This window comes from Camelus ferus, chromosome 3 (assembly GCF_009834535.1).
Source record: "Camelus ferus isolate YT-003-E chromosome 3, BCGSAC_Cfer_1.0, whole genome shotgun sequence".
Taxonomy (NCBI): domain Eukaryota; kingdom Metazoa; phylum Chordata; class Mammalia; order Artiodactyla; family Camelidae; genus Camelus; species Camelus ferus.
The window spans coordinates 46,851,839-46,876,642 of record NC_045698.1 but is presented as its reverse complement, the minus strand read 5'-3'; the positions used below and the strand labels follow the sequence as shown (position 1 = coordinate 46,876,642).

The 24,804-nt window shown below is 37.4% G+C and overlaps 1 protein-coding gene across 1 annotated transcript in view; it reads right to left on the bottom strand.

Moving 5' to 3' along the window:
• MCCC2 (methylcrotonoyl-CoA carboxylase 2) overlaps positions 1-24,804 on the bottom strand; it is a 56,591-nt gene that overhangs the window by 9,833 nt on the left and 21,954 nt on the right. Inside the window, exons 7-12 of the mRNA XM_006185201.3 lie at positions 18,139-18,252; positions 12,656-12,720; positions 8,180-8,279; positions 7,974-8,069; positions 4,567-4,639; positions 1,159-1,235 (exon numbers count right to left, since the gene is read on the bottom strand). Coding sequence (XP_006185263.2) covers positions 1,159-1,235; positions 4,567-4,639; positions 7,974-8,069; positions 8,180-8,279; positions 12,656-12,720; positions 18,139-18,252 — 525 coding nt within the window. The remainder of the gene's footprint in view (positions 1-1,158; positions 1,236-4,566; positions 4,640-7,973; positions 8,070-8,179; positions 8,280-12,655; positions 12,721-18,138; positions 18,253-24,804) is intronic.

Sequence of the window (24,804 nt, the reverse complement as noted above, 5' to 3'; positions counted from 1 at the left end):
CAACCTTGAATACGAGAATGAGGAAATCACATAGACTTTGAGGGCTTACTTCAACAAATGAAATGTCAGACAGGCCAAACATAACTCTCCTCCCAGGTTTATTCATGCCAAGCCAACAAATAAAACTAGGCCGAGTTTTTTGGCCTCCATGTGATATATCCTCTATTGAAATAAGTGTATTATAGTCATTGAAAGTCATTGTATTAGGAATGTTTAATATTTTAAAGAACACTCACAATATGTTATTAAATGAAAACAAGCAAAACCTCTCTCTGTATAATAACATCAATTTTGTTTATAAAAGGGTGGGTAGCAAAAACTAAAGAACCATAATAACATCTTACTCAAGGTTATTTCTTGTATGAGTGTAGATGACTTATTTTTTCTTTCTTATTTTCATCTTATAATTGCAATAGGGGAACAACAACGAGTAACAAAATACAGAAACTAACTTTACTGGTAAAACATTCCACCAAAGACAAATTCTTCCTCACTTAGAGTAGGAAAGTGCTTAACTTCCTGATACCTGTATCAGTAAGAAGCCCTTTACCTTGTTACGTACTCTATCATTGGAAGAAGAAAAACAAGGCTAAACATTTTTTATTTTCTTAAGAAAATATTTTATCAAATAAGTACATGAATTACATTTATCAAAGTTTAGGTAAACCTGAGACAATGTCGTATGAAACTGAATATTAAGCCAAAAGATATTCATTAACGCCCTCTTTTAAAACCAGAGCTTCTGTAACAAGACATACTCTCTTTCCATTTCCGAAAAGTGAAAACAGATGATAGGACAGAATAGAGTATATCATGTCTCAGAACCATGTGAACAGTATCTTTAAATCCCTCGAGTGCATGAAACACTTTAAAGACAAATATTCCTATATCCTTAGAATATGTACATATCATCCATCAATTATAGTTCAAGTATTAAGAACTTTCCTAAAACATCTGTATTTTTAATAGTGCTCAAGACAGTTCATCATGTTCATGTAATCCTCCCCAAAGCTGTTTCAAACATTAACACACAGTGTTCTGCTTGCTAAGACATCTAGTTAAATATTTTAAAGCTTTTATGCAATAGATTTTCATTCATTATTTTATAATGTTTTGGTTAAAACAGAAAAATCCTGAAATATGTTTATCAGTACTTGCCTTTTTTGCAGATTCAGAAAAGAGAACTCCATTGTTTCCAATAATACCAACTGGGTATCCAAATATTCTAGCAAATCCTCAGAAGAAAATTGAAAAAAGATGTTTATGTTTCAGAGGGCTTTTAATTTACAACAAACAGACATATTTATACATTCTTTAATATCAAATCAATGCTTAAAATGTAGACATTTTGTCTATGGTACAAAACAGCTCATGGTACAATTTATTTCTAAGATACTGGAGTTTGGGTTCTTTGCCTTCTAGAAAGGGGTGGGTTATGTGTAAAGTTATCCACTTGTCTGACCAATTGTTTGGTTAGACGATTGGGTGAGTGTGCCATCCATTAATTCATGTAATATATATGTGAATGCCTATTATGTACCAGATATGGAGGGTATTCTGAAATAGAACAATCAGAGACATAAATTTAAAGGTCAATGTTCAAGGAGGGATGGAGGGGAGGATAAATTGGGACTTCAAGATTTGCAGATACTAACTAATATATATAAAATAGATAAACAAGTTCATACTGTATAGCACAGGGAACTATATTCAGTATCTTGTAATGAACTATAATGAAAAAATATGCTGTACACCAGAAACTAACACAACATTGTAAATACTTTAATAAAATAAATAAATAAATAAAATGGTCCAATGATAAATAAAGGTCAACACTCAGAGCCATTGGCCAGTTTCAGGTGACCAGCTTGCCTTAAAAAACCTGTGGTAATAACAGGCCCTTGACATAAAGGGGATAAACAAAGGCAAACTTTTTTTTAAAAAGTTTTAAAAAGCAGGCACCCAGTCAAGCCTGATGGTAACTGAGTTTAAGGTAAGAAATCCAATTAAGCTTAGAAGAAGAATGAATCATGCCCCTTTCACTTTCTGTGTTGGCATCTTTTTCTTTCTTCTTTCTACAAGTTTTCGTTTCTGTCTCACCATCACTTCCACTACCATTCTAAATACCCACTCTCTGTACACACACACACACACACACACACACACACACACAATACAGGAGAAATAAGGGAGAAGAAAAGGAGGGAAGAAAACCCTGTTATTTCGTGGAGTAAACACTTTAGGTGATTTCAGGAGGCTAATTATTTTGTAAACATTAAAAAATGTGAGACCTTCTCAAGGGTGATTTTCAACAAACCTACTTCACTGTAAGTAGGTGTCAAATACTTGGAAGCAAGGGTCAACAAACTGTGCTTGTGAGAGTGGGTTAAAGGAAACATCCTACCAAAGTTCCTGGACCAGGATTTGTCTTCAAGATCAAGCTGGACAGACTGCCCCTAAGACACCCAGCATGTGGCACTTGACACAAAACAGGTGCTCAATAAATAAATGGATGAGAATGTTAACCTACTGATAAGCTAGAACACTGAATTTTTTTTTATTGAGGTATAGTCGGTTTACAACGTTGTGTCAATTTCTGATGTACAGAACAATTCTTCAATCACACATGAATATACATATATTCATTTTCATATTCTTTTTTTCTTTTATTTTTCACCATAAGCTACTATAAGATATTGAATATATTTCCCTGTGCTATATAGTATAAATTTCAGAACACTGAATTTTTTAAAGACTTGCTTTTGTTCTTTACTCTGGTTTTGTCTTCATTTATGTTTTTTAATCCTTATGTTTATTTCACGTAATGAAACATTCAGATTTGATGATCACCTAGATTTCTCTTAGTCTTTCAGACCTCAAATCCCAGCCAAAAGCCTATGCTGCACACCCTAAAGGCCACTGCCACTTACAAAGGCAATTCAGAGGGGCCAACTTCCCAAAGGTCTAGCAATCCACTCTAAGTACCCCCCGCCCCACGAAAAGAGCAGGGAATCTGGCATATGTCTCAGCAGTAAAGGTGCTCCCCCTGACGGTATACTGCTCTGTTAGCTACTTGGACTTTCCATCCATCTTTAGTCCTGCCTGGGATTTCCAGGCACAGAACCTACTGAGTGGGGCATATGTCGCACTACATTGGGTCGTGCTTGGAAGGAACGCCTTCTCCAACTTCCTAGGGGCCAAACAAGAAAGTAAAATGTCCAAGAAACTACTAGGGCCTACATATGACAAGTGCAGGGGCAGGAGGAAAGCTGTAAGAACTGCCAGAGATACCTGAGCCTTAGAAAAACTTGTCCTTCTCCCTCCTCACTCCCTCTTATGGCCCCATCTCTCATGGCCTGTTCCCCATCATTCTCCCTCCTCCCCACCTCATACCCTCCTTTCACCCTCATCCCCCCATCACCCTCTCCTTCTCTTCTCCTTCTCATCCCTTCCCCTCTCCTCAGTCTTATTTGAATTCCAGTACAGACAAGAGGAGATGGAAGGAAGTGGATCTCTCCCTAGTATTTTGGGGGCAAAGGTAACACAAGTCTTTGAGCAAGTCCAGGGCCAATACATAAAAGAGATGACAAAGGCAGCCCATCCATCTTCAAGAAAGCAGCAGAAACAGCTTCAACTTGTTTTAAATCGCTGTACAATGAGGGTTACATCCTGAACTATTTGGTGATAAATCCTGTCTATATATCAGACAAAAAGCTCTTAATCACTTAAACACCTAAATACAAACACATAAATTCCACTCCCAGTGTGAACTCTTCTCTTGTTCATAAATCAGACCGGGAGAAAGTGTTGTGACTTATCCTTAAGCCTCAATGTATATTTGCAATTTGGATTTCTGCAGCTACTTGTTTTTTTTCTACTCTGGTATGTTGTCTTTGGTTGTAAGACCAAATAAAATGCCCCAAATTGTTTTGCCATTTGTCCAAGATAATCATTATAGATCCAGTATCTATATTTCAAGTATTTTTCTTCAAAGTCCTACAAACTTAACACTTTAGGTAAATGAATTCACTGTATAAACTTTTTTTTTTTTTTTCTTGCAGACTTGGTAGTATTCTTGTATTCTCTATCTAGTATTTGTGTGAGTCAACATTAGACCTATACAGAGGCTGTGAGGTTTGACTCAGTCTGCAGCCTTCTGGGAAACTTAAATATCATAGAAAACTTTCTAGTTGAACTGGAGACTAAAGAATGAAGGAGACAGTGTTGAAATTTTTTAAATAATTATAGTTATCCAGAAAAATACAGAACTACAAGTATTTCTGTTAATTTTACTTAAGAAACTTTTCATATAGCTAATGTCACAAAGTCACAGCATAAAGGCCTACACCACAGAATCAGGCCATCGTCATTTTAAACTCTGGATCCATGAAGCCGTTCAGCTACACATAAAATTTATAAAACAGCTCCTTCTAAATATTGATTCACACATTTGTACTGCTCTAAATAACAAAGCTCTTGCCAAGTGCATCAGAGATTTGAGACAAGAGATCACTTATTTTCAAAGCATCAGAAATTATTCACATTTTCAATTCTTCATCTTCATACCTGTGACTAATGTGTCTCCATATAAGGCTTTGAATTCATCAAATCTGCTTCCATCCACGATTCTAGCAATGACCTAAGAGGAAAAATAACAACGTCCCTTAACAATTATATTACAGAAGAATTTCTGTATTAAAATTATGTATAAGGGAAACAAATTTGTAGTGAAGTTGTCACTTTCACAAAATTCCACCCTACTCAGAAAATCTCATTAGAATTTCACTTGACATGCACGGTTAATGCCCTGAAAGTCATTCTGGCCCCTGATTTTACACTTCACTATAAAAGCAACAGCACCATGTTGCAAACCAGAGAGGCACAGAGAATACGTGGGCTGGCCGTGAGACTCAGAGCTTCGGGGGCTGTTCACATGTACTGGCCGAGGGTCAGGGATTCAATCAGAAAGCAAGGTCCAGGCTTAGAGACAGAAAACTTAGACTCCAACCTAAGCTATACATCTATCACACAGATATATGTGTCCTGGAGTAAGGCATCTATTTAACTCCTCTGAGTCTGGTTGTCTCTTCTACAAAGATGGGACAAAGTTGTAAAGATGTGATGAACTAGTAGTAAAGGAACCTAAGAAAATAATGCTGAGATGAAGGATCAGTTCTGACTCCAAGCTTCTCTCAGCTCTACCACTAAGAAACTAGAGTCACAGGCTGGTTACCTAAAATCATCAAAGCCTCAGTTTCTTCATCTGCTATAAAAAAAAAAAAAAAGATAATACATAAGTGCTAATAACAAAGCCTGGCTCTCATCAAAAGATAGCTATTATTATTAAGACTTCCATAAAGGCCCACTGATTCTGAATTTTTATATATATATATAATTAATCTTAATATATATTAATATATATATATATATATAATTAATCTTAACTGAGTAGAGATTACTAAATAGTTTATCCTCAGGCTGGACAGCTGCATGTTAATCAATGAAATTAAAACACTCCCTCACACCATACACAAATACAAACTCAAAATGGCTTAAAGACTTAATCATAAGACAAGACATTATAACCTCCTAGAAGAAAACTCAGGCAAAACATTCTCTAACATAAATCTTAATTAGCAATGTTCTCCTAGGGCAGTCTACCAAGGCAAGAGAAATAAAAGCAAAAATCAATAAATGGGACCTAATGGGACCTAATTTCCTTTGCAAAGCAAAGGAAACTGTAAACAAAACGAAAAGACAACCTACAGAATGGGAAAAAATAACTGCAAACGAGGCGACTGACAAGGGTTTATCGTCAGGGCTCATCATTCTACATCAGGACTATTTCAAAGCGTTCAAAACATGAAGCATAATCCAAATTTTTTCAGAAACTATTTCAAATAACATGTATCACTTTTTCTACCTAGTTCAAACTTCCTTTTCCTCTTTACCATATCAAAGGCTTCTTTTGTAAGATGCAAAGGCTGAAAAAAATAAGTGAACGCTTCCTAATATCTCTCTTTCCAAAAAGTAAAAGCTTACTTGGAAATGTTTTCGTATTTTTCCTAAAAGGTCTAAAAGTGGGGGTATAACAGTTATCTAAGTGCTATGTACCTCCAAAATTGTACCTTTTGAAAACCAAAAAACACATGACCGTTCTCCCACATGAAGAGAAAACCATTCAAAAGGGCAGAGCAATCTTGGGCCATTTAATGTGAAACCCCTTTCTATTTGCTTTATGATGAAGCCCACTCAGCCACATAAAATATACTAACTGATCTTCACAAAGACTCAAACTTCAGGAAGCAGACATATCATATGGTATTTCCTAGGAGCAGAAATCAATGCTCAGAGAGGTTCAATCCCAGTAACACTGACTAGGGAAACAAGGACTAGAACCTGGATTTTCCAATTAATATCCCAATGCTGTCCCATAGCTCCATATACTAGTAAGACCCCCAAACAAGAATTATTTGCTATTACGGAAAAATGTAGTAAATTATCATCATAATGATGAACATGAATCAGCAAAATGTAGAAGTCCAGGATATAGTTTAATAAGGCAGAAGTCTACCTTTATAAATAGATCTCCATTAAAATGAAATTGAACTGCTGTGAAGGCAAGGATTTGCATCTGTTTTGCTCATTTCTCTGCCCCTGGTGCCTGAAACAATACCTTCATGGAACAAGTACTCAATAAATGAAAAAGTGAATATGCTTAAAAGAATGAATTCTTAGCCATCCAGAAAACCTGACTATCCAGATCAACTCATTTTTCAGGTACATCAGACTGTAAATACTTGAATTTTCTATGCCTATAATTAATTGAAAAGTCAAACTAAAAACCTAATTCTAAAGCTCACAGTTAACTAAGTTACCATGCTAAAGTGAAGTACCCATTGAAGCCCCATTAAAATCCAGGACTTAAGACTCTCTAAAAATACTAAGAGTATTGCCTAAATAAATAATTGTACACATCCATAAGTGGGATATCACATTCATCAGTTCATTCAAAAAAATATTTACTGAGTGCCTACTATGCTGCCAGGTACTATTATAAGAATTAGGACCTAGCCATGGAAAATGTTTCATAAAGAACTTTTAAATAATGGGAAAATGTTTATAATTTAAACTGGAAAAAGTAGAATTTAAACAAATACACACACACACACACACACACACACACACACAATCTCCACTACATAAAAATGTGTACAGACACGTTAAGCCAAAACACCAAAATATTCTCTGGATAGTGGAAGTACAAGTAATTTTATGTTTTCCTGTATTTTTTACATTTTTCACAATTAGTACATAATAGTTGTATAGTCAAGGGGAAACGTAACAAAATATTAAGGCACAGAATCTGGTATTAAGACAACTTCCTAATTTAAAAAGTATTCTGCCAGATATGGATACTGCATAAAATAAAAGACTACATGCTACGTGCAAGCACTAAAAACTGTCAACCTAGACTACAGGAGACTATGTCGACAATCTGTAACCATAGCAACACATCTTCAACTTTAATCAAAATTCTATCTTCGCTCATATCATATTGATCTAAAAGGGTGCACTTTTTCTGTCAACAACTTACTGACATTTTATCCATTTCCCAAAATAAGAACACTAAAAAACAGCTGGAAATTGTGAAACTGTCCTACATCATTCCTAATGTCCACAGGAATACAGTATCCTAATTATGAACGAAGCAAGCTTTGTCATCATCCAGTGAAAACTTCCCAATAATTAAGAGGGATTTTATTCCCCTCTCTGTCTTTTAGCAAGATATCTTTGTCTCATATGTCACTTCTTACTGAGATCCACAAAAGTCCCTTAGTTTAGGGATGAACATAACTGAAACACCCTTCAGCTATGAAAATGGATACACTTAGCTTATAGTTTACATGAAATTTAAACACACGTCACAAACTGACAGCACAGCTTACAGCTCACAGTTCCAGTTTACACACCTCTCGGACATCAAAGCTCTTCTTAAGATTAGTACCAACTATTCCATACAATTCATCAGCAGGAAATAAAGGGTCTTCAGAAGGTTCAACAGTAACCTGCAGAAATATAGAACAATCACATTAGCCTGTTTAAAGACATCATTTCAAGGTGACATAAGCCAAAATGCTTTTCAGGAAAATAAAACATAAAAGAACATTCAACTTACATCCAATTTCTTCTGATAATTTAGATTCCTCACAATCTTCCTAGCTAAGTGAAGGGCATGATTGTCATCCAAAGCGTAGTAGTCACTTACTCCAGACTTTCTACAGAGTAAAGCACACTAAAACAATCAGAACAGGGAAAAGGAAAATAATTAAATATCTTAAACCCCAAAGATCTCTTCTCATCTAAGGATGACATCTCCTCACTTCCAAAACACTTTAATAAATACTATCTAATTTGATCTTCATAATGTCCCTGACAAAACAGTGCTAACCTTGTTTTACAAACAGGAAAAACTGAGGTACACATAAGTTAAGTACCTTGCTCTAAGACCACCAGTGGCTGCATAAGAACCCACATCTTCTACTTCTCAATCTTGATCTTCTTCTACTAGACCACAAGGTCCTACTGATGAAGAATTCTATTTAATGCTCATTCCATACACCGCAAAAGAAATTGTAATATGATAAAGTTCAACCACAGATGGCACACTTTCATGATGTAGTCAGTAACAGCAAATGAACTTATTTACAAAACAGAAAAAGACTCAGACATAGAAAACAAACTTGTGGTTACCAAAGGGGAAAGAGTAGGAGAGATCAGTAGACACAAACTACTATAAATAAAACATTTAAACAACAAGGTCCTAATGTGTAGCATAGGGAACTACATTCAATATATTGCAATAACCTATAATGGAAAAGAATATGAATCACAAATCACTATGCTGCACACCAGAAACTAATGTAACATTATAAATCAACTATACTTCAATTTAAAAAAAAAAAAAGTTTGCACCTAACCAAGACCCCAGTGAAGATGCCAGCTGTGGTCTCTCATTTCTGAGAGACTGTTCAGGCCTCCCTTACCACATTACACCCCAAGAGTATACTGTTACAGGTAGCACACACAAAGGCTTGAAGGCATTGTCCTTCAGATTAATGGCAAAAATGGGTATTAATAAAATGGAACTATGATAAGGAAGTTCCTGCTCAATTTCAAGTTCAATGTGAATGAAGCACAGGTGTGCTTTGGTTATTAGCTCCATTCCAATTAGATGGCTTGTTATTTCACTCGTAGGTATACATGACTTTCTAATAAAGTATTTTTAAAAATTATAAAGTCAGGCAAAAATATATACCTGAAAAAAATAGAATTTTAGTTCATTTTATGAGCAAGGACTAAGCTTCCACAATCTAAACTTTGACATCTTGTCTAGGGAAAACACCAAATCCTTGGGAGACATTTCTTAGAATTGGGCTCTCACAGTGGTTTCATGTAACTGTCCAACTCTGGGTTGGGTGTTCCTCAGTAAGAGCAGAGAGCATGTGTAACTCCTCTTTATAGTCCTCCAATACCTTTGCAAATGGTAGACCCTTCAGTTTCTTCAATTTAACATGACATTTTACAACTGTCCATATCTTTCAAATGCTTCACACATAATACCAGCTATAATTGCTGACTTCCAGCTATACTGCAGTAATTCAGTAAGCAAAGAGAAGGTGAAGGAACTGCTTGCAAATCAGTAAATATTTAAAATAAAATGCTTTTTTTAAAAAAAACTGCCTAGTATTTACAAAAACAGCAGGAAAGGGAAACTTCTGATGAGACACTGTATTACATAAAGCTTTGTGTCAAATAAACTATTAAGGATGACGAATCAGAGAGGTATAAAGATGTATTCATAACGACAGAGAGAAGCCAAAGCAACCTGTGCCGGTAAATTTTATGACACTGTTCCCAAAAAAGCCATCATCATCTAATCACTGTCCCATGATTCTAAGAAGGTTATTATTAACGATAACAGCTAGCAGTCACAGGGCTCGGTGTGCACCAAACACTCTGCTATGAGACAGGAACTATTTATATCTTCATTTTACACATGAGGAAGTGAGGCTCAGGGAAGTTAAGTAGTTTGTCTACTCACAAGGGTAATAAGTGAGGCAAACGGAAGATGAATTCTAGAACCTATGCCTCTAACTTAATATACTGCCTACAGCTTTTATGAGCACCAGATGACTTTTTTAAACAGTCAAAAAAATCTTTTTAAAATTAATGCTCCTCAAATACTATCTTCATCTCCATCCCCTGATTAAGTGGCAGCCCACTTTGTCCTGTTTCTATTCTACCTGCATCCTCTCTCTCTCTCCAGGTTGAAACATCTACTCCACTGTCTCCCTGTACCAGTCAGCAAACGGCCAGATAAGAGGAATGCTGCATCTGTGCTCACACTGTGGTGTTCGCCTAAATAAACAAGTATTCAGCTCAAACCCGGGCAGAAACTCAAGCTAAGCTTTTCTCTGACTACCTCAACTCTGCTCCAGCTCTTCCCTTAATTATTCTTCCTTTTGCTTCTAGTTCTAACACTGGAAGCATGCTAGCATCATTTGTTTTGTAATTGTTTTCCAGTTCATTCATTTGTTTCTCTTATCTGCATAATTAAATTATAAGTCGTAGAGGGCAGGGACAAGGCCTGAAATTCTTCCATATTACTCGCAAAACTTAGCACAATCAATCTACCCACAAATAAGTGCTCAATGACAAAGAAATGAATGAAAAACTGAGGCAAGGGTGGGTCCTTCTACCAACTCTTCAAAAGGCACGGCACTGTTCTTTGATAGGAGAGTGGAAATGTTGTACCTGTTTTCCTTCTCCCACCTGCTAGACTGTTCCCATAGCCACCTGCCTCCCTGGGTCTGCGGTCTGGCAGAGCAAAGAAAGGATTACTGCACCGGCCAGGCCACTGAGCTCAATGATTAGCTCGACCTGCCGTTTATGCCTGGGTTCTTTAGGGGATAGTCCTGGGCCCTCTTCCTTGTCCATACTCACCTTGAGGTGAGCTCATCAGTCCCATGGTTTAACTGCATCAGTATGCTGATGGCTCTCCAGCACTGATCTGGGTTCCAGACTCACAGTTAACTGCCTACTCAGCATCTCTATTTGGATGTCTGAAGCATCTCCAAGACAGGGTACAAAAGGAACACTTGATCCCCCTGCCCCATCCCCAACTCTGCCTTGCTTCCCATTTTCCCAGTCTCAGGAAATGAAACCTATTCATGTCATCCACTTTGTCACCTCACTTTTCTGTGCCCCTTATATGAAATTCATCAACAAGTCCCTCAATTCCACCTCTAAAACAAAGCTCAAATCTAGTCACCCTCCACCTTCACTGCCACCATAACCACCTAAGCCACCAACATCTCTCACCTATGCTACTGACACAACCACCCAATCGGTCCCTCACATAAACTTTTGTCAACTCTAAGCATTCTCCATTTAGCAGCCAGAAAGATTTTCTTTTAATGAAATATCTGATAATGGCACAACTCTCTTTAAAACTCTTCAATGGTTTCCTAATTGCTCATGAAAAAAGAAGAGTCCAAAATATTTAACAACTGATTATGATGATAAACAATAATAATGGCAGTTAACATTTATAAGTATTTATTTACAGCAGGTATTGTTCCAAGAAATTTGTGGTATCATTTCATTTAATCCTCACAAAATTCTAGAAAGTAGATGGTCTTCTTACCCCTGACCTCTAAACTGAAATGATTAGACCAGCAAGGCGATGGAGCCGGCTCATGCCTAAGAGCTAACTGTGTGCATCTCTTCCTGATTCCATGCTCCATGGTGTCTTGTCCATAGCTTGAAATCAGCCATGGTGGGATGGGTCATATCACAGAAATTAGCAAATGCCACAAGCAGGGCTTTTTCCTCCCCAGAGAACCAGCTGTTAGGCATTTACCTGCTATTGAGAGTTTAGCTGAGCTACTCCATGACATTGCTGCCTCAGCATCCATTTTGTTGGGCCAAATGGCCTGTGGGGACCTTAAATTGACACTAGCCCCTCACGCTAGCCCTAGATAGCAGCTCAGTCACAAGCAAATGTAAGTCCTGATACGACTTCCCCAACAGCCATTATGATCACGTCTCCCCCACCTCCCAGCACCTGTTCACTTAGATAAGATCCCTGTGGGGGATCCAACACTTAAAAAGTGTTAATTAAACAAAGTCATAACACCTGGACACCACTGGGTTTGCTCCACCTTCTGTATGCTCTCTCTATACTTCTTTTTCTGTAAGCCCTACCATATATACATATTTATGTAATTTCTTGGTGATTATTTATTGCCTACCTCCTTGATTAGAATATAAGCTTCTTGAGATCAAAAACAATGTCTTTCTTATTATCTCAAACACCTAAACAGTGTCTGGCACATAACAGGTGCTCAATGGGTGTTTGTTAAATAAATAAGAAATTCACCTCTCCAGACTTCCCAGGCTATAGTGAAAAAGCTGATGTTCTTGCTTAGAAATGCAACTCCAAATAACTGAATCCTAAAACAGCAGATTGGGAACAAATAAACTAGTTTGATCTGGCAACTTTTAACACTTGGAAAAAAATAATTTAAAACTTCTTCTAAACAAACAAGTGACAATCAATCCTAGAAAGAAACAAGCACTTCTCTTTCACCTGCAGTGAAGATCAGCACCTCCAAGATCCTCAGCTGACACCTCTTCTCCAGTTGCTGCTTTAACCTACAACAAGGATAAAAGCCGATGGTGAGTTTTGCCCACTGGAGATAGGAAAATGCTTCCCTACACATCTCCTAACCTGACTATACCTACCATTTTTTCTTCCATAGAGCTAAAGAACATTTTGTTTTTTCATTCCACCCACCTGGCAAACCTAATTAATATTGTCTCTAGTCCACAGATGAAAAATCTGAACCCAGGTTCACTAGGGAACTTGCCCACAGCCCCTGAGCAGGAGACAGAACCTGGAGGAGGGTATAGCTCAGTGGTAGAGCACATGCTTAGCATGCACAAGGTCCTAGGTTCAATCCCCAGTATCTCCATTTAAAAAAAAAGAAAAAAGAAAAAAAAGTCAGTGTCACGAAAGATCAAACAAACAAAAACCAAGGGACAATAAAGGAGACTAAAGAGATAATTTAAAAATAAAAGAGAGAGAGAGAGAACCTGATTTGAAACCAGGCATTCCTGACCTGAAAGCCCGCTCTCTTTGCCTTATGTGATGCTGCTTCACACACATTAAAGTCTTTGTATCTGTGCACACGCTGTTCCCACTGTGTGGGTTCCCACCTCCTTCTCAGTCACCTGTTAAGCCCTGCTTATCCTTCAAGCCCTGCCTGCTGTATGTGGCTTTCCCTGACCTGTTTAGGCCTTTTCATTATTAATGACACTTACTGGTATTAATAGAGCAATGCTTGCTCATCTGTGGTCCAAGAGTATTCCACCTACCCTTCCAAGATGGCACCTGACAGACACTATTTCAGTAATTTATACATGTCTGTCATCTCCTCTATACTGTGAGTTTCTTGATGGCATAAATTGTGATTTATGCATCTTTCAACACGCAATAAATGTACTGAAGTAATCCTTTTTTTCACTATTGCTGAAAAATTCCAGTAACTATCAAAAACAAACTCTTAAAGGTACAGTACCTTTAAGATGGGGAAAAAAACCCCAACACGATTATCTACATCTAAGATTTAGCAGACTATGACCAAAAAGAAAGAAACCTCATGTAATAAATTAAGAAGGACTTAATTATAGCCTGAGAAATTCTAACACGAAAAAGAAAGAAAAATCATTCAGTGCTAAATGCCAACCTGATGATCCCTTAGGAATCACTTATTGATCCTACTTCTTTGGGTTGATTTTGTTTCTTTTTCTTCAAGTAATAAAAGAAAAGCTTTTATTAGAATAATGAACATTAATCTAAAACACAGCATAGAAATGACTTATTCATTACATCAAAGCTCTGCCTTAAATAAAATATTATTCCACAGAAAGTGGTAATTAAATTTTTCACCTCCAATTATTCCACCCCCAGAGTTAGATTCTTGGCTCTCTTCTTCCCAAAAAATTCAATGTAAAATAGCATTCAGTCCAGGCAATAACTAGTTATAAGAGGTGTCTGGATATTTAAAGTTGTAAAAAGGAATAAACAACCAATATCCTATGTTCATTTTCAGGGAACTGACTGATACCAACTGAAAAAGTACAGATTTGTCATTCATTAATACTTATTCAACACTCAAAAATGCGTTTGAAACTGTGATATGTATAATGATGATAAAAGCCCAAGAGAAAATGGAAACAGCTCATTCTATTAAATAACAAGTTCAGAAGATAAACAAAAGATAGCACAAAATGCTCCTTTAAAAACTTGTCTTATTACTATGCATTTTTTTCCAACCACTTTAAGCTAATGAAAGCTATGGCACCTCAATCCCACATTATGTGTGAAACCTACAAAGCCTTTTCTCAATTTTCAGTAAAATGAGCAACAGAATTTAGAATTCTCAAGCAAATGAAGCTGCTACTGCTTCTTCTACCCGTAAACATGGCCTTTTAAAGGCAGGCTCCTGAACAAGATTCAGTTCTCTAGGAGAACTGCCGACTTCTCCGGCTGCTGTGGTGCTCCTCTCTAAGGTACAAGGTAAATCTGAATCCCCTGAACACTCTGTCACGCTGATTTTTAGACAAAATCTTCTCTCAAAAAGTTAGCATCATTTCACTATTATGATACAGCCTATACTCCCAAAAAGATGTTTTAAAATTTTAATCATATCTTTACTCATTCTTTGAAGAAAAATAAAGAACTACCCAGGAAAGTTTACACCCTTTACGATACATAATGATAGCAATCACATGTTGCTAGAGAAATGTTAAAGAATAATAAACCTTTTTTAATAATCCCTCGAAACTGATTATGTTTGAAATGGCAGCTCTTCGGGCAGCTCTAAGCCTCAATAAAAGTTATTAAAAATTAACACAATTGTTTGGAAAATACACTTATTTAACATCAAAGTATAAGTTCCTTTTAAACATACTGTTTAATAAATTTGCGTTACTATTCTAAAACCAAAGATGATTCTTTGACAGACTTCTGAAGCAATAAACTTACTTTTTAAGATATAATTCATATACCATAAAATTTCACCATTTAAAAGCATACAATTCAGTCTTTTTTATTATAGCAACATGGTTGTGTGACCATTACCATCACTTAATTCCAGAACATTTCACAGCTCCCAAAAGAAACCCCATACTCATTAGCAGTCACTCCCCATTCAACCTGCTTCCTGGTCCCTTGCAACCACTAATCTACTTTCTGTCTGTATGAATTTGCCTACTGTATATATTTCATAGACATGGGACTGTACAGTATTTGTCCTTTTGTGTCTGGCACAATGTTTTCAAGGTCCATCCATGTTGAAGGATGTGTCAGAACTTCATTCCTTTTTATGGCTGAATAATACTCCACTGTACATATATTATAGTTCTAGAATTTCCTTGACATTCTTTTTACCTAGTTAATATTCTTGGACTTTACTTATGTAATGGAACATTTTGTTGTAAGGTGTGCTAATTACCCATGTCTTTATCCACTCTCTCTTTCTCGCTCTGAGGTCTAGGGTCATGTTGTGACATAAGCACTGGAGACTGATGACTGCACTACTGAAAATCACTGGAATGGAGCCGACCAAAGGGGAGGTGAGGAAGACCCAAGGATGACATAATCAACTCCTCAGTGCCTGCATCACGGGAAGGTGGCCAGTGAGGTTGCAAGGGTCTCACTCTCAGAAGGGGCCTGTGCTTGGGAGTTTAATGCTCAGTGGTCACCCTACTGAAATTCTACCTAATTTTATCCTTGAATTTGTGTTCTGTAAGTGAAGTTTGATGGGACAGTGGAGGGTGTGTGTTGAGGTTTAGAGCCTCAGCTCTTGCCCGGTCTACTTCCCACCAGCTCCCTGGGATGGGTTCTTGGCTCCCTGCTTCCGAACCAACTAATGCCTGGGCCCTGGGTCCTGCCCTACCTTCCTGTCCAGTGACTGTTACATCTGCTTACGGTGGGGGCCTGGCATAGGCAAAGGGTCAGAGGTCAGCTGTGCACCCCATGGTGTCTCAGGGAGGAGTGCAGCAGCACCATCCCTGTCCTGGGCTGGCAGCGCTGAGGTGCTTCTCCAACAGGCGGCTCGGTGGGGCCAGGGGGAGCTAAAGCCTAGCCTGTCGCCCACTCCCCATCCGGGTACCAAGCACATTCTTGCATGGAGCTGCCCACCCTCTGGGGTCGTGGTGGGCCCACTGGAAGCTGGGACGCATGAGGGGGGAGCATGTCGTTAAATAAATAAAAACACCATGACAGGTAAATGAACCACAGAAGAAAGGAAAATGTTTTGTATTTTGGTACTTTAACAGTACTTTCCTCCTTCTTTCTGAACAAAGGGTCCCATATTTTCATTTTGTACTGGGGTGTGCAAATCATGTAGCTGCCATACCAGTGATTCATAAAGCTTGCTAGTATTAAAAATTTAGAGCACCACTCATAGCTATTCTAACTAATTTAGGAAATGGTGAATGTAACCTTTTTGAAAAGATGTTTTCACAAGACTCAGAAAGTCAAAAGTCTCTCTTTCATCCTGTCTCATCTCCTCTGCATTTAAATACTTACTGTATCTTTTCCAGAGTTTTTTTCTGCATATACAAATTTACAAATGTATAATTACCTCCATTTTACACAAAAGTTAACACACTATGTGTAAGCACCTTGCTGTTTTCACTTAACAATTTACTGACTTGTTACAGACCTTGAGTCAAACAATAATACAGCTGAGGTAGAAGAAAAGATATGTTAAGAGCTAAAACTACAAAACTATTAGAACAAAACAAAGGATTAAATCTTTGTGACCTTGGAATAGGCAATGCCTTCAGATAGGATACCAAAAGCACAAGCAAAAAGAGAAAAAATACATAAAAACTGGACTTTATCAAAATTTAAAACTTTCATGCTTCAAAGGAAAATACCATCAAGAGGATGAAAAGACAAACCAACGAACAAAAGTGAATCATTTATCTGATAAGAAAATTCTACCCAGAACATATAAAGAATTCTTAAAACAATAAAAAGACAATAGCCCAATTAAAAAGTGGGCAAGTATCTGAATAGACAGTTTTCCAGTTGGCCAGTTATACAAATGGCCAACAAGCACATGAAAGATGCTCAGTATCATTAGTAATTAGGAAAATGCAAATCAAAATCATAACAAGGTACCACATCACACCCCACAGGGATGGCTAACATCAAACAGACACCCAATAACAAGTGTTGGCAAGGATGTAGAGAAATCAGAACCCTCACACACTGCTAGCAAGAATGTAAAATATGTTCTGGAGAGCTTGAATGTTCCTCCAAATGTTAACCTTAGAGTTACCCTAAGACCCAGCAATTACACTCATGGGTTTACATCCAATAGAAATGAAAACATATCCACATAAAAACTTGTACATAAACCTTCATAGCAGCATTATTCATAATATCCAAATAGTGGAATAAACCCCAAATGTCTGTCATCAACCAGTAAATGGATAAATAAAATGCAGCCTATCCATACAATGCAATATTATTCAGCCATAAAAAGAAATGAAGTTACTCCTCAAAAAAATAAACAGAATTACATGATTCAGCAATTCCACTTCTGAGTGTAACCAAAAGAAATGAAGCAGGGACTCACATAGATATTTGTATACTCATGTTCACAGCAGCATTATTCCAAATAGCCCCAAAGTGGAAGCAACCCAAAAGTCCACCTATGGACAAAAAGACAACATGTGGAATGTACACCTCCACTGCCCTGGCAACCATGCTTCATAGACAAAGTAGAACCATGGCTGCCAGGGAAGTGGAGGTGGCAGTGGCGTGGGGGAGGGATAGGGAGTTAGTGTTCAATGGTACAGTTTCAGTTCGGGATGATGAGAAAGTTCTGGAGATGGGTGGTGGTGATGGTTGCACAACAAACTGAATTTACTTAATGCCAGAGTACTGTATGCTTAAAAGTGGTTAGAATGGTAAATTTTGTATTATGTAAAATTTACTTCAAGCAAGACTATGTTCTTACATAAAAGAAGCAAAAAAAATTATGATCTTACCAAGGGGGGTCCTCCCAAGAAAATGGTACCTTGCTTGCGTACAATGATGTTTTCATCAGCCATTGCAGGCAAGTAAGCTCCTCCTGCTGTACAGAAGCCCATGACCACTGCTATCTGGAATCCAAGCACATGGGAAACTCATGCAGCACAGCTCAAACAGTGAATTGCAGCCTCTGGCTCTATACAGTCCACAAGCACTGCAGTACAAGGGGCGACTGCTGGCTTGCCCCTGGATTTCATTTAAAAAATGGAGTCCTCTAAGTGTTTAGAATAGCTTCCTAATTTCTATATCAAAGCATTTTGAAGGGTTTCTGCTCAATTCTGCTGTGAACCAGAAACTGCTCTAAAAGAATAAAGTCTATTAAAAAAAAAAAAGCATTTTGAAGGGCTTATGTCACACTTTACAAAGTCTGTGGACAATCTCCCTGTCAAGGAGAAGACTGGTCAGACAGACCATTAGTCTGAGCAACTAATGGAGAGAAGAAACTCAAAATCCAACCATAAATTAGCAAAACTATATTAAAAAGATAACTTTTAGAAGGGATAGATGGGATTTCAAAATTGTAGAATAGATAAACAAGATTATACTGTATAGCACAGGGAAATATACACAAGATCTTGTAGCTCACAGAGAAAAAAATGTGACAATGAATATATATATGTTCATGTATAACTGAAAAATTGTGCTCTACACTGGAATTTGACACAACATTGTAAAGTGATTATAAATCAATAAAAAATGTTAAAAAAAAAAAGATACCTTTTAAATCTAATAATGAATCCTCTAAACAACTGCCACTTAGCTCATAGGAATAATGAAATAATTCTCCAAATGAATGTTGTTAATTTTGTGTTACACTGAATATGATACTTTCTAAATATAAAACCAATGTTAGCATTGCAGCTAAAAATCGTGCTCAAAAGAAAGTAAACTGTGTAGAAATTGGGTGACGTATATATACATGAGGGTTCACAGTACTATTTTCTCTACTTTTGTGTGTTTGAAGTTTTCCATAATATAAGCTAAAAAAAATCTTGCTTAGAGATTGGTACGACACAAAGAATAAATATGGATTTGCCAATTACCCCTCGATAGGAATAAATATCACAAACAAAAATAAGAAAAGTATATACTGAATATTTTCTTAAATTATCAATATGAAAGCAGTTTTTGCTACAAATTCCAATATTCCACCAGTTTTCCTTCTAGTCATACAAATAGTTGTTTTGAAAAAAAAAAACAAAACTCACAGTAGTATTCATCCAGGAATGAAAGGCAGCATGAGTAAACCTTTTTCCATCTAAATGGCTGTCAGTCACAAAAGCATTTTTCCCTCTTTCATGTAATGTTATTTAAAATGGCTGTAACATTTCTTTTCAATATATTACAGAAATGTTTGTTACTTACTGTTTTACTTATCAATCACCCAGAAGTTTTTTTTCTTCCAGTATATATATAAGGTTATAATATAATATAAGGTTAAGGTGTACAGCATAATGATGTGACCTACACACACGGTGAAATGATTATCTCAGTAAGTTTAGTTAATATCCATCATCTCATATAGATACAAAATTTTAAAAATAGAAAAAACATATTCTTCTTATGATTAAAAAAAAACCTCTTAGGACTTACTCCTAATGACTTTCATATATAACACAGAGCAGTGTTAATTATCATACTATACATTGTATCTCTAGTACTTATTTATCTTACAAATCGAAGTTTGTACCTTTTGACTGCCTTCATCAATTCTCTTTCCACCCATCCCCTGCCTCTGGTAAGTACAAATTTTATTTCTTTTTCTGTGAGTTTGTTTGATTGTTTGAAATATAATCAACCTACAACATGATGATAGTTACTATTATACAACACAGGGGTTTGATATTTCTATACATTTCAAAATGATCACCAGGATAAGTCTAGTTACAGTACGTCACCAAATAAAGATATCACATAGTTACTGACTATATTCCCCACACTGTTCACTTCACACCGTGACTCATTTATTTTGCAGATAGAAGTTTGTACCTCTTAATCTCCCTAACCTATTTCTTCTCCCCTCCTTGTCCTGCCTCCCTGCAGAAGTTTATTTTAAAGATATCTATGGCTAGAAAAACTCTAGCCCATAAGCCAAGGATACACTCACCATAGCAGTCTTTATAATTGCAAAAATATGCAAATAACCAACATGTCCATCAATACAACATTTTGAAATGATAAATGAATTGTGATAAATAAATTTAAAAATTTGAGGCAAAAACATAACAAATGAAAGATTAGTACTTCATAAATCCAAGTGGAGGGTACCTGAGTGTTCTGCTCTATTATTCTCTGTACTTTCTACAAGTTGGAAATATTTTATGGACTTTTCTTTAAGTTTCTATTAGGAGCAAAGGGCACAGTTTCACCTTATCACCTTGTTCTCTGTACTAGAACACTAGAAACCACTCTAACTATTTCAGTATCCAAAAAAAGTCAAGGAACTAAAGAGTCACAATGACACGTGTATAAAGGTGGATAATTTTCAAAAATAATCTCTAAAGACCTAAACACACAGAGCAAGGGTCCATGAAAATGACAGTTAAGCAACAGGAGAGAAAAGAATTAGCAACTGCCATCAAGTAGTGTTCCGGGACCAAGGATGGGGGCAGGGATGGGAATGGAGAGGACAAAGAAGGAGGAATTATTTTGTCAAGATGTCTTAAGACAAAATGAGGGAAATAAAACTAAATGCCATCCCGCCATCTCAGGGTGGAGAAAAGATGTGCCAATTTCATAGAAAAGGCTCTCAAAATGAACAGCTGACAAATGATTAGCACATCTACATCAGGGAATTTTACTGTATTCCCTAGAACACTACAAATGCAGAACACTTTTCTCCACAGAACCTCTGCAGTCAAGGAAATCAGCAATCCACTTCTCTGACACCAGCTAATACATCACAAATGGACAAGACTTTTGCTCAGTAAGGGGTAGGAGACTGTGGCAAGCAGCTTCTAAAACTGCCCTCCGGTAATCCTAGACTCTTGGTATTCACATCCTGTGTGATCCCGTCCCCTGGAGTGTGAGGTGGACCTGGTGACATGCTTCTAAGGAACAGAATATGGCAAGAGATGGGATGTAACTGCTGTGCTCAGGGTATGAAAGACTGTGTCCTCCATCTTAACTGGCCCCCTCTCTTGCCTACTTGCTTGCTGGCTTTGATACAGCCAGGTGACACGCTGTGACATGCTGTATGGAGAGGCCCACGTAGCAGAGAACCCACAACAGCTTGTAAGGAACTGAGGGAATCCTGCAAAGGACTGAATCCTGCCAATAGCCAAGTGAATGAAGTGTGGGGACGGTGCTGGAAAGGATGACAGCCACTCAACCCAGCTAAGGGCAAAGCTCAAGATCCCTCTAAGCTGTGCTCACAGAAACTGCAAGATAATAAACGCTATTGTTTTAAACTCTGAAGTTTGGGGGTAATTAGTTCTGCCGCAATGGATAACCAACAGAGATCCAAAACCACCTCCCTTAAGTGACTGCAGCTGAAGCACATCTGAAGCCCTGGGACAGTCCTTGTTCACTAGTACTTTGCTGTTGCTGCTCTTCAATGTATCTACCTGTGAACTGTTCCTCTACCCCAGAGATGGGAGACAGACTATATTAGCATCCCATACCACCCCAGAGAGTGAGGCAAAACCTAGATTAAGACATGGATAAACCATAAAAACCCTCCGCTAAGTGAAAGAAGCCAGACACCAAAGAGCACTTAATTGTATGATTCCATTTATATGAAATGTCTGAATGAGCAAATCGACAGAGACAGAAATTAGACTAGTGGTTACCAGGGGCTGGAGAGATTGGATAAAAATGAGTAACTGCCAATGGGTATGGCATTTCCTTCTGGGGTGACAAAAGTGTTCTAAAATTGATTTAACCCTGTAAATATTCGAAAAACCACTGATTTGTACATATTAAGTGAGTAAATTCTATGGTAGGTGAATTATATCTCAATAAATTACATCTCAATAAAACTGTTAAAAATCTTTTAAAAATACACAGGGGCTAGGTAGAGTTACTAAGTACACAGGAATCAAAATTCTCAAATTTTTCATCAGTAAGAGAGGCTATTCGAGTCACATGTAGCTGACAGACAGAAGACTTAATACTGCTAATACAAATTCTGACAACAGAAATAAAAACTAAATAAAAGAACACAGTTATTAAGTCACCAGTCACACAATCTCCTCTTCATTTAATTTTGAGCCCTTCACTCACTCACAAAATAGAGTGAATATATACCAAGAAGGGATCTGCCACTGTGTCTGCTGCTGCGGCTCACAAAGCACGGGGCTCCCAGGGCCAAAACAGCACCGAGGACTTACCATGTCCCGAAGCAACCGTCTGTGGTACAATGAAGACCTTACATGAGGCCATGCTGGACAAATGATCTGGAATCCAGAAAGAAAATTCTGCTGCTTTCTCGGGACATAAGGAAGATGTGTGACCCTAAACTGTTCTGACCATTCTCAGGGTATACGTTTGGCTGCACTGGAGGCACAGCCCAGGCACCGGGTCAGAAGAAACATCATGCAGCCCCTCAGTGGCATCAGAATCAAAGAGAATTCACACAAGCTCCACTGAGAGGCCATGGTCCACCCCGTCATCGGTGAGGTTAGCTTGTTCTGGGACATGGACAAACCAAGAGATCCCTCTTGCAGGGTGACAAGGCCCATGACGACTCACAGACTTGGATTAAGAGCAAGAAAGCAGCAGATGTGTAACTGACAGTATCAATCCTTGTCATCACCACCACGGAAGACACAGGAGAAGTTTTGAGGAAAAAGAAATGAGAGGCTATAAAATAGAAGTAATAGCCTGAGAAAACTTTGAACAAAATTTCATTACCCTCCAAGTCTTGCCTGCACAAATAGAGACTGGTTCTCATTGCTCCAAAAACAAATTACATACTACAGGTCAGCAGCCTGCCCTACAGAAAGGGTCTCTGAGACGGAGTCAAGAGGTTTTATACCAAATTCTGAGAAACTATGTGAACTCTCGACCTCCATCTTCCCACTGAAAAATTGCAGAAGACTATCCAGTTCAAAGGTTCCCTGTGATAAATGTAACAGAACCTGGCGGAGGTGGGGGTGGTGTTTAGTTGCTTGATGGAAAAGCCACTGAAACTATAATAATACATTTTTAAATCTCTCATCTTACTTCTTTTTTCAATTCAAAATAATAGGGAAAGCAAATACTACCTGTATCATAATTTTTTCTTGTTCTACCTTAAAAGCCACCATTAAAACATAAATACACACACATATCAATTCAATTGCTGGAGTTCAGAATTTAAGAACATTATCAACCATACCAGCTGATCACATGGCTGATCCTAGAATACTCATGCATATCTATGCTCACTCGATAGGATGAAATGTACACAGAAAACAAAAAGTCTGTCTTATCCAGAACATTCTATTTCTTCCTCAGTCTTTTCATCAGAGAGCCTCAAAGTAATCAGAGTGGTTTCTTCTACCTTCTGGCCCCAACTGGCTTCATGAGCAGGTTGAAATGCATTTTAAATAATAATTTACAGTGTTTATCCTAACTGAGGCCCTCAAAACAATTACCAAGGTCTGAGGCAAAAAAAAATAAATTTCAAAAATAATAAGCTATGTATAGCACAGGGAACCATATTCAATATCTTATAGTAACCTATAATGAAAAACAATATGAAAACAAATACATATATATGTATACATATGACTGAAACATTACATTGTACACCAGAAATTGACACAACATTGTAAACTGACTATACTTCAATTAAATAAATAGATAAACAAACAAACAGGGAAAAACAAATAAGCTAAGCCAAGGGAGGAAGAGGGAGAAAGTTAGAAAAGAGGAAAAGATGGACACGAGAATAATCTTAAGTACATCCCCAAAAAGAACAAACAGGCAGAAACACAAAATAGAAAAAAAGAGAAAGGCCTGAGAAGCTGCAACTAAGCATGGCTGGATGAACAGCATTTATTTCAGAACAAATAAACTGTTAGTAAAAGCAAAAACATCTGTTGCTGGTATAGTAAGGGTAACAGTAAAACAAAAAAGATTTAAAGCATCAGAGCCAAGATCAGTCTAGACTAGACTCTCACTAGACTATAAAAATTAACACAAAGCAACATACTTACCTGTCCTTCTTTCTGATTCTTTCTTATTTAAATAAAGCTATTCACATTCCTGGGGAGGAAATGCATAGTAATGGAAGACTCAAAGAAAAGAAGCACGAAGATCCCACTTCTGAAGAGAATTTTAAGTCTCACAGTTAAAAAGGTAGCAACATGGGAACCACATAAGGAAAATAAAAGAAGCACCTCTCCAAGACATCCTGGTATTGGGCAAGGATTTAGAGAAGGAACAGAGAAGGTATCCTCAGCACATGGGCTCAAAGAAAGACCACTGGACACCAATACACCAAGTCTTTAAACTTGAAAAACAAACAAGGGGTCCTAAAATCTACTAGAAAGTAAGGAAACATGAAACAGAAGAGAATACAAAGATAACTACCTAGTTGACTGTCTTTTCTCAAGTGCAAAAATGAAATCATTTAACCTGGAAGGTCTGTAGGAAGCTAGACACATCTTTACAGCTACACAAATATAGGAAGGAAC